The 11,261-nt window shown below is 38.0% G+C and overlaps 1 protein-coding gene across 1 annotated transcript in view; it reads left to right on the top strand.

Moving 5' to 3' along the window:
• Window positions 1–11,261, top strand: part of LRP1B (low density lipoprotein receptor-related protein 1B) — a 614,444-nt gene that overhangs the window by 106,898 nt on the left and 496,285 nt on the right. Inside the window, exon 3 of the mRNA XM_009319022.1 lies at window positions 8,017–8,154. Within this exon, the coding sequence (XP_009317297.1) occupies window positions 8,017–8,154 (138 nt within the window). The remainder of the gene's footprint in view (window positions 1–8,016; window positions 8,155–11,261) is intronic.

Genomic DNA, 11,261 nt, shown 5'->3' with positions numbered 1-11,261 from the left:
TGAAAAATTACTCCAGTCTTGCAGAGCTATTATATTAGATGGGTTTTGGCTGAGGAGGTGGTCTTTTCTCCCTTTGGCTAGGTGAATTTTCTATTTGAGGTAATTTCTGGATGCAAAATGTCCAACTGCATTTAGGAGTCTAGGTGGATTTTGCTGTTATGAGCTGATTTTACTATTATCAGTCTGATCACCTCCATGGCATTTACAGCTTTAGTAGATAGATTTATGTTAGGCAAAAAGGACCCACTTTTAGTTCAGGTCCCGAGTCTGGTGGCTGCTCTCGGCCTGATCACCGAAGAGCTGTATTCTGACTCCAGCCCCGTCCCAGCCCATGTGTGCCCAGAGGGATTTCTGGATAATGAGCCAAAGCGGAGCTGTTTCAGAAAGATTTCCTCTACCTCTTTTTTACTCTTTGTCACAGCCTTTGTGCAACCTTCAACATAGTTTTTCTACTTCTCTCCAGTGGCTATCAGCTACATGACACTAAAAAAGATGAGTCCTGTGGCTCTGTTAATTATTTACATCTGTGTAGCCAAGATGAGCGAGTGTCTGACACACAGAAACCGGTGGTCAGGAAGAAGATAGCCAAAGGGAAAGTGTTTGCTGGAGAGCCATCTCAAATAGAGCTCCTGACAGTCATTAGAATGGCGGTATGCAAACAATGTTCATGTTTTTAAACAAAAAGAAGTATTTAAACGATTAAATTTATTGTATAATATTAGATTTAGACTGCCTGCTGTTTGCTTTTCTCTAGTACTTACAAAAACACACAGACAAAGAGGAAAAGGCAAGCAGCTCTAGACCATCATAAACGCAGTATCCTTATGCTCTGTTTTGCACCTGTGATTTCATTTGTATGTGATACTAGTGCCAATGCTAAAAGCCTGTCACAGGAGTATAGAAATTGGAGTTTTGTGTGCCGCTACGAGGCTTGTTAAGCTTTACAGATAGACAACCTTTTGAACTATTTTGTCTACAGTAACACACAAAATTGGAAACCATCCTTTGGAAGTGAATTTCGATGGTGTGGGTTTTTTTTTATTATGAGTTCTTGACTGACTAAATCATATATCAGCATTCTAAGCACAGGCTAAGATCAATGCAAATCCTTGATTGGATTTGGAAAACTTTGGCTTGGATAGTTGTGTTTCTCCTCCCTGTACAAAGCACAATGAGCCGAAGCCTGTTCTTGAAAAGGGAGGTGGATACCAGGGGGCTGATTGTGTCCACACTCCTCCGTTTATAAAGAGAGAGGAGAGAGGAGGCACTTGGCACTAGACGCGCAGGGACTGTGAATCAGCAAAGATCACTGGTTTTCAAACTGTGATGACTCAAAGCCATCTTTCGATTTCCAAAGTTCTTCAAATTTTCTCTTTTGTTTCTGTTTGTTTCAGTATTGCTTTCTACAGTCTTTAGCTCATCTCTTATGTTCGGTCATAAGTTACGAGGGCGTACTATAAGTATATTCCTTTATTTGCACACTCACAAACCTACTGGCTGCCGCTGGTTTTATTCTTTCTTGTGAAATATTATTTTGGAGACAATATGCTGTGCCTGTGAGGTCAGAGATTACAGCTATTGTTCTGCTGCAAAGAGCACAATACTTCGCCTGCTTTCCTCTTCTTTTCAGTTGTCCACATCCTACCATGTTTATTATTCTCCTTCTTTCAGGGACAGCTGAATACCTGATTTAATTGAAGGTGACTTCAAACTTACATTCATTATCAGTCTATGTGGTTGAATAAAGCAGATGGATAAATGTAGCAATGAATAAGGGGTTACTTACGATACATAAATCCTTATTAAATACGAAATCCTTTCTTTACGTATATATGATACCAAAGAGTAAAGATTTTAAGTAATTTCCATAAATTTCTCCCAGTGTTTCAAAGTCGTGATATTAAAAGTGTGCATCTAGTCTGTGTGAAAAATTACTTTTTAAAGCAATTATGATACCATGGGATACCATGTATGTTTAGTTTACACTTTACACATTAACCTGTAACTACAGAAATTAATATGGAGTATTCAACCTCTTGGAAGTTTTCAGACATTTAACATAAAAAGAATTGATCATGGAAGTATAGTCTCTTTTTCCCATTAATCTCTAATTTTCCCACAAAAGCAGCCTCTTCTAATGGCCATAATTTAGCCTTAAATATCTTTAAGGTACAGTATGTCTTGTCTTGGCAGGGTCAGCGTCAGATATTTTATGTTACTTTGGCTGCATGTGGCAGGTTGTTTCTTGTTGCCAAGAGCTATGTTAAAGACTAAATATTAAGTTCTTTAATCAGTTCTGCAATCTTAAATATTCTATACCGCACTGAGTCCACAGTAGAACCAGGGTACTAGCAATGCTATGGAGGTGAGTTAACAGGGAGAAACAGGCCTCACAATCTTATATGTGTGTTTGACAAGCCACATACTGTATTGTACCATAGTGGAGTATTTTCATTTAAGCCCATATTTATCCAGAGAGATCCTAAAAGCTGTGTGGATTATTCTTTCTTAAACTTTGGGCTATTTTGGCTTAATTACAGTCATTAATCAACTTCATCTGATAATACCACAGAGAAGACCTGGGTAGTGCTATACCAAAACTTCTCTAGAGGAATGTGTGCTGCAGTCAGAACTGTAAAAGAAGTTTTTTGACAACTCTTATTTGCATCAAAATTACCAATTTTGTCTTCAGGTCAGATTCCATCCACTGCTGTGTTGGTGCTTTTGTACCTGGAAAGGTACAAAATAACTTTTCTAGGGTTCCCACCTACGTGTTGAATTCAAAGTCCATTGAACCAGTGGAATAAGGTTTTGTTCAGGATAACTGCTCACTGGTGAGAAGGTTGACTCCATAAAGACACTTAGGAGAGCAGGATGGATCTGTAAGTCGCTGATGTACCACACAAATGGGAATTTTGAAGGCATCCCACAGTTTGGTATAATTGTTTCTTGTGGCTGAGGACAGCCCAGGATTAGAGCTGCTAGAAAATTGCTGGTCTTCAAGTACATTGGATGCAGTGATGTAAAAGGGATGGACCACATTTGGTTGCGTAGTCTCTTATTTAAAAGTGCAAGCTACTGCCTAACTACTTGCCTGAAATGTTGAAAGAAAAAACACTTTGTAAAAACTTAGCTGAGAAAAACAAAGGTGAAAAAATAAACTCAGAAGTAGCAGCTATGATGCTTTTTTTGTAACAGTTGTCAAATATGAGCATTTCTAAATGAATTTGCAAGAAGTGTGTGTGGGTGTTTTACTGTAATTTAATAACTTTTTGTGGACCTTGAATTTGTGCTGGGCACTATAGCATGTCTCCTTTGTCTGGCTATTTCCACAATCTTTGCAAATATCTTTTATTCATATTTTGTAACTTCTTAGTAAACTTAGCACACAAAGTTGTACCTTAATTTACATTAAATTAAGGGGAGCGTTTCTAGAAGAAGGAAACATAAATAATGAAATAATATTAATCCATATTTTTTGCTAATAAACACTTACATATTGCTTATGATAACAAAAACTAGTGGAAATAATCAGCTTGTAGATTCTCAGTTGCATTCTCTAGTTAGAAATGTGGTATGACATGAGCCTGAAGTGAGGCAGGTACAGTTTTGGTTAAGCACAAATTCAAGACAGATACCATGTCAAAAGGGCATGGTGAAATGTCTCTGCTAATTCTGACAGCAGCCTTTAATACTTTCTCACGATGCTTCTTTAGCGGGAAACCAGAGGTTGTGTTTGATTGATCCCATCGTCTCCTACTGGAGGATATCACGAGGACTCTCTTACCTCTTCTCAACCCCCACTGAAGTAAGGGCACTTTCACTGAAGGGACTTCAGCTAGATTCACTGTACACTGCACAGGTATTGCCAAAGCATGGTGCCGTTTTCTTCCATGCTTTCTCACATGCTGGGAAAGTGCAGTGAACCTTGACACAGTGTGACCAAATCAGAAATGGCCATCCCAGTCAATTCAACAGCCAAAGAAATCTGGATCTGAAATGAATCGCTGTCCTGTTTTCAGCCCCTCTGCTCCTGGGCCCAGCCTGCCTTCTGGAGGATTTGGGGAAAAAAGCAGTAATCTGTCCACCTGGGCCTGCCTGCCCATGCCAGGGCTGCGTCTAACCTTGGTACCCTCACCAGGCCTGATCCTGACCCCCACCCATGGGTGGACATCGTGGCTCATCCCTATGGAGGTGCCCAATACCCCAGGCTGGGGCTGCCCCAGCCGCCTGCCAGTTGGGGTGGGATGGCCCTGGCTGCCAGCCCCGGGGGGATCCCCCGTGGCCCTGGCTCAACTTTCTGCAGCTCAGCTTTTCTACCATTTCTCATTTAGCCATCTGTTAAGAGACAGTTACACCAAGGAGACGGATATTCTGCTTCCTGAGCCAGTCTCTTGAGCTGCACAACACTGCATGAGCAACGCTGCTTCCATCCTCTTCGCCCTCCAAGCAGCGTCCTGATACGAGCGTTTGAAACATCGAGATGGTGTATTACCATAATTGCAGCCAGTAGTTTTGACTATTTTTCCACCAACTGGTAGGGCTAGGAATTACTGTGTCTTTTGAAGGGAAGAAAAGACACCATCCGTCTTTTATATTCTTAGCATTCTTGCACTGATGTAAAATACACTGAGATTATTTTGAAGAAGGACACTTTTAAATTCTTTTTCCCAAAGTTCACTTGATAACGCTGCCAGAAGTGGCTGTCTGTTAAAGGAAGAGGGAAGAGGAGTAAACAAGATAAAAAGCTACTCATCTTTATTTACATTAGACATTTCAGAAAGCGCAGCAGCTGGGTAGGGTTCAGTGAGAAAAGCGTGTGCTGCTTCAAAGCAGCAACATGCAGCTTTGTTTAGCTTAATTTTTTTATTCAGTGAAGGTGGTAGGAATTGTGGGTAGGGAGACCTTGGGACATGCTGTCTTGTTCTGCTGACACTGTTGGATGATTGAGACCTGTTACCTTTTAGAGTTATTTTGCAGACAAAATAAGTCACAAGTCTTCTATGAAATGGGGCTTTTTTGGACTGAAGTTCATCTTCATTTGTAAGTCAAGTTGACTTCCAAAGCATCATGCTAGTAAGGAAACAGAAAGTACATTTGAATTTGTCTTAATCACATGAATAAGTTAATTGCTTCTAATCTTAACCTTTCTGTTTTCACAAGTGGTGCACAAAATTTCTCTTGAAAACAAAACAATGTGAGTAATACTTCTTGGAGCATATTTCAGTTTCCTCTCATATGCAGTTCCCAATAAAAGAAACCTAATTTAGGAAGCTCCCCCACTAGTATTTTAAGTTAGGTAATATATTTGAAATTGCAGGATGTTTGTGTCCTGAAGGAATCTTGTATTTTAAAAGCTAGAAGCATCAAATCAAAATTAAATCCCAAAATCTTTAGGCAGGAACATATCAGAATAGTCCTATTGAGATTTTAAATGTTAATTAAGAGATTAATTCTTTTCACTCATTAAATTTAGAAGATAAATATATATGCTTATATATTTTTGGTCACAGATCTCAGTTTTCTTTTGATAAGGTATGAATGCTGAAAGCCCTCTAGCAAGCTTGGGTTTATATGTCAGTAACGCATGTACCATGGTTTACGTGCTTCACAGATCTAAGTTTTTTTAATGAATGTTCTCTATTTTAGAAGAAAAGATCATTTTTACTCCTCACAGTCTATTCACAGTTTCTCTAATGCAATGAATAAGCAAGCTATAAATGGCAGATCAGAAAATTAGTTTGTTGTTGTTAAATGTTAGGTGCCTTCAAGTCCTGATGCAACTGAAATGGGAATCAAATTAAACCTTTTGGTTTTATATGACCTACCCGACACTGAGCGGTTGGCTATCCTAAGCTGCTTTATTTACATTCTTCTTTGAAAGCTCTGCAGAGTTAAACCAGCCCTGGAGGAATGCTGGGCACTGCCAGAGGTTGTAGGTACTGTAGTGAGCTTTATGTGCACATGTGCATGGGATGCTTCATGGGATGAAGTGTCCTACTCCAGTTAACACAAAAAAAAAAAAAAAAAGAGTAAAAAGCCCGAAGCCCAAGCGAAAATCCCCCAACCCCCCACCCAGTGGCCATGCTGCCCAGGAAGGGCATGGAGCCGCGTTGCCCCCACCTCTCATTTTTTTGCATGGCGCAGGGGTCTCTGCCAGCACCAGGAGGTCACACCTCTCCAATTCTTATTACTGTGGTCTTCAAGTCCTAACATCTAGGATAAATTTTAATCATCTCTCGACTTTCTGTTGTTAATTTCCTCCTACATTTTACTGGAAAATACGGGAAAAAATGTATTCTTTGTGAAGTGTTTTAAAACCTCTACATTTGCTAAGCACTTATTTAGCCTACAACATAGTAAGAATAGTTGTTTCTTTTCTTTGAGTTCAGAAAGTATTTAGACGCCTTATTCTTAGCTTAGGAATGCAGTTTTCCTGAAAAACTGTGTGTAGCATATGGCCATAATAAAAATACGGGGTTTTATTCATCCTGGAAGCACACAAATTGTTTGAGACAGAGTACATTCATCCCCATACACCTTGGATCAAGGATGTAATTGGTGTCACTCCATCGGTGCAAGGTGTGAAGCTGGACAGGTCGGAGGAGGGAAGCAGGTCGCTGTACATCATGCCTTCCTGCGCAGCAGATGCGTGCGTTTTAGGGGTGCGTGCTCTGCTTGGGGAAGGGGAGCACCTGCCCTGTGCCGATGGGAGTTGCGTAAAAGAATACAGGCAAAAGCATTGTAAGCCACTGAGAATTGGCATTTGTTGTGCCCACTCTAAATGGTGGATGGCTTCCTGACTTGTAGCACGGCAGTGTGAATTTTTAATTTAATTTTTCTAATTGGGAAAAGTTTTTTAAGTTAGGATTTTTATTTAATGGGCTGTGCTAAGCGCTATCTGTATTTGTTATAGAAGTCATAAATTCCCCCCCAGAGCTCTCCTTTGCTTTCTCCTGCTGACTTCAAGAGACCAGATCTGCCAAAGCTGAGATTTTCCCACATAAGGGAGCTTTCAGCTACTGCCTGTGATTTCTGTCCTTCGTCTTGGAGTTAGTGCCTCGAAGAAGGTGAAAGCACAGTGCATCCTAGGGTTTATTTCCCTTGAGGACTGTTACAAGCTGTCAGAGTTTAGCACAGGCTCAGGGCTCTAACACATGCAATCAAGGAGCTTTAAGTTGTTTCCTGAAAAATTTCCACACCTTCAGTCTCTGTGTAGCTAATCATATACTGTGTATAAATTATGAGTCATCCTCTAAATGAGCTAAACCCTTCAGACCTCTAAATGTTCTTTGCGGTGTGTTAAAAATCTCTCAGTCTTTATCATGTGAAATTATGTTTGTTGGTTTTTTTACCAGTCAGAACCCTCTCTAAGAGATAACCAAAAGACATCATCAAAAATCCCTGAACTTCCTCAAAAATCCCTGTATTTGACACTTCAGGGATAAGGGGACACAGAGTGATTGCAGCCGGGATGGTATCCCAAAGGGAGCAATCACAGCATCCTTATCCTCCCTACCATCCTGTACTGCGCGGTTTCAGAGGCAGACTCGTGGGCTGGAGGAACGGTTTCTCTGATCTAATGCAGCCATAAATATGTAACGTTTATACGTAATTTCATAAATATCTAAAATTATCTATATGGCACAACAATGAATGTAAATACTGGTTCCTATTACTCTTGATATGACTCGATATGATATGGTATTCATATGGCAATTGAAAATTTTATGATACTTTTTAATGTTTGCAAAGCTTAATTTTAGCATCTGTAAAACACCCGTATTTTGGGAAATAATCCTCTCTGGCCCATTGATTTCCCTTCAATTGCACTAATCATTTCTTGATGATTTTAATTCTCCTAAATACAGCAATGATAATGCACTAAAAATCTGCAAAAGGGACTAATACATGGAGTGTTGCCCTTAGCTTTAAAATGGAAATGGAATATAGAACTTGCTTTGCCTTGTTGTAGATACAAAAATATGTATAAGAAATTTTCTGTCTGTTTTTTAGGTCCTGAGGAAGCAGATTTCAAGTGCACCCTGAATTATGTTAGCTGCATCGGTACAAGCAAATGCATTCACTTGTCCCAGCTCTGCAATGGTGTTTATGACTGTTCTGATGGGTATGACGAAGGAGTACATTGCCGGGGTAAGTAAATTTGCTGAGGAAAAAATGCTTTAACTTGAAGTCTTCTGCTACATTTTTTTAGTTCAAAGAAAACCAGAACTTTCTTATTCTTGGGAAAATATATAAAACAAAAGTGGACTGATAGAGGCATATATCAATGTATGTTTCAAATTAATTTTAAAATATTTTGTGTTAAGCAAATGCAGGTAAAAAGCCCATACAGGTTTTCAGACTTTTTCTGTAACGATTACTAAACTTGTATGATGGAAATGGTTATACCAAAAGAAGGATAAGGAAGCCCTTTCTTAGGGAGTAAAGGTTGGGCAGCACACTGTTTGCCAGAATATTTTTTTCCTTATAACTTTTGTGTAAACAAAAAACCCAAAGAAAAACACTGAAAAATACAGCAGATTTGCTATGAGCATTATTTTGCATTGAGGATTTGCTTTTGGGGGGATTTTATTTTAATAATCTACTGTTTAGGAGTGTTGTTACCAAATTCTGGCAATGAGAAATCTTTAGAAATTGGTGGAGGTCAACTTTTTTAATATCTCAGCTCTACTACTCAGAAGACTTATTAAGGTCTGCCTTGGGGATAGTTATAAGGCTGCTGTATTAAGCCCAAGTCTTGGATAGCATGAGTTCTTAACATGTCAGTTATTCTCAATCAGTAGACTTTACTGCTAGGTAAATGATTGTTGATGATCCTCAACAGATTTCGTGTTCAAAACCCGAAAGTCAGGAATAGGTCCTGGGACTTCTGCTATGATCCAATGTGACAATGTACAGTAAAAGATGCAATTAGTTGTATAGCTCAGAAAGTTAAATTAGAATTTAAAAGTTCGTGTGGACAGATTTCCAGAAGTGTCATAGTAAAATCTAAGTCTGCACCAAAAATAAGCCATTAAAAAAACAAAACAAAACAAAACAAAAAAAGCCAGCTGGAATTAATCAATGTAATACTGCTGACTTCACAAAACTATAAACAGTTATTTTTATAACCAGGTGAGGATACAGGCTGTCATAAAATACGTGACAATTCTTATTCACAGTGATAGGAATCATTTCTTTTCTTGAAGGCTCTACTTTTGTATAGTCCTTTTTCAATGAGCGTTACACAAAATCAAAATTTGTGTCAGCATATTGATTTTGTTCCCAGCATCCGAAAAACCCCAAAAGTTAAACTGGCCAAAGCAGTATTTGGCCCATACTGAAGCTTTCTGAAGTTGCAGATGAGTGTTTTTCGGAGAACAGTATTGATCCATTAAGCACGGTTTAAATATGTAGTCCTCAATAATTCATATATTTGTATAAATTACTCTGGATTAAATGGCAGAGGATTAAAAACTTCCAGTGCTGAATAATTACTGTATTATAACTCTATTGTATTTTTATTGTATTTTAACTCTTTAAATTAGGAGATTAATGGAATCAGAATAAATAAATAGACTAAAAGTAAAATCCTATGTTAGTGTGTATTAAATAAGTTTGGTTTTCATACGTGGCATTTTGCGTAGGTAGCCTGTACCTTGGAATGTGATAGCACATAAAATGCCTAATCTTTATTCATGACCTTGTAATTTATGCTCAAAATTGTTGATTCCCATTCCATTCTTTATTATCATATATGAATATGAACACTTCCCAATGGTAAAATTAATGTCTGCTCTAATAAATTACCATAGAATTTAGTAAAATATACTAAACAAACATTTGGTCTAAACCACACAGAACACATAGATAATGAAGTTCTTTTATATTATATTCTCTTAAGAATTTAATGTTGTCTCCCAGTATCTCATCTAGTAAACGGTTAACAACCCGTTAATACTGATTTTTGTAGCAATTACGTATTTTGACTTGCTTATTAGAGGCAGTTCTTGACATTATTAGTGGACACATTTCTATCAACAAAGCCAAAGAATATAGAAAACAATAACTTTACATTATGATCATGTAGTTTGATACTAACAGCTGCCACTAATGTGTCATTGTGATACATTCCTATGTATTAGATATTTGGGATGAATGCAGTATAATTGTAATTATTCTGTCTATATATCTGTGTATCAGAACAATGCATGGGTAACTGTTGAGTCATTCTGTTGTTGTACTTTCTAAGCCCTGAATATACAAGTCATATATTTAGATCATCTGTGTGGCCAAAAGCTGCAAAGTTGCTTCAGAAACCTATCCAAATAGTTAGCTTTTTCTTGATATTAGTAACAAAAATGGCATTCTAAGTATGTTCCTCTTTAATTAACATTGTTCATACGAAATTTTTGATTGGTCAGGAAGATAATAGCATTTTTAAATACTTAATTGCAAACAACTCGGTCACAGAGCTGGCTGTTAAAATAATCTATTGCTAGCAACACTGATAGTGCTGTGTAAATAAGTCATGGTCTACGCACCAGGAAAATAAGTTATGATATGAAGTATGGGGTGTGTGACCATGGCAAAGACCGTTTCAGCATACAGGTCACAACTCCACAGCGGTGAAAGCTTCCAATAATGCTTAAGAACTAATGGAGTATAAGCATTCAATAACTGGAACTATTCTAATTTCTTTCTCTAAATTTAACATTCTTATGTTAATCCATTATATTATGATCCGTGAGAGATATATTCAGGCCTGCACCTTTCCCTGGCAAGTAAAAATATGATCATATCTGCAGTGTGAAATGGTAATGTATGTGAAATTTCAAGGAAATCGTAGTAAATACAATGACATTCCTGTCTCATCATCTTTTATTTCAGGCACATATGCATTTTTGCTGGTGATTATAATGCATAAATTCAGGAGCGGTTGTGGCAATATGAAATAAAAAATGTTTTATTGTGTATGGTTGTTTCATATTATGCGTTTCAATGTCCTTCAGAGAAGGGGTGCGTAGTTCACTGAAACTGAAACTCACAGCATATAATAGTGATAAGACATCTGTATTTGGTCATTTTGGATTCTTTGCTATTTTTTGACTAAAGAATGCTTTAGAGAAGCTGAATAAGCAAGGGATCAAAGTATATTCTAACCCCTCCTATAAAGCGTAGGTTGGGGCTGGGGCTGTTCTGCTTTCTGAGATTCATCAGATAATTTCACCACAATACAGTCCTGCCTAATAGGGGAG

The sequence above is a fragment of the Pygoscelis adeliae genome, unplaced genomic scaffold (genome assembly GCF_000699105.1).
Source record: "Pygoscelis adeliae isolate BGI_AS28 unplaced genomic scaffold, ASM69910v1 Scaffold222, whole genome shotgun sequence".
Classification (NCBI taxonomy): Eukaryota; Metazoa; Chordata; class Aves; order Sphenisciformes; family Spheniscidae; genus Pygoscelis; species Pygoscelis adeliae.
Note: the sequence above shows the minus strand (reverse complement) of the source record. Positions and strands in the feature narration are given on the sequence as shown.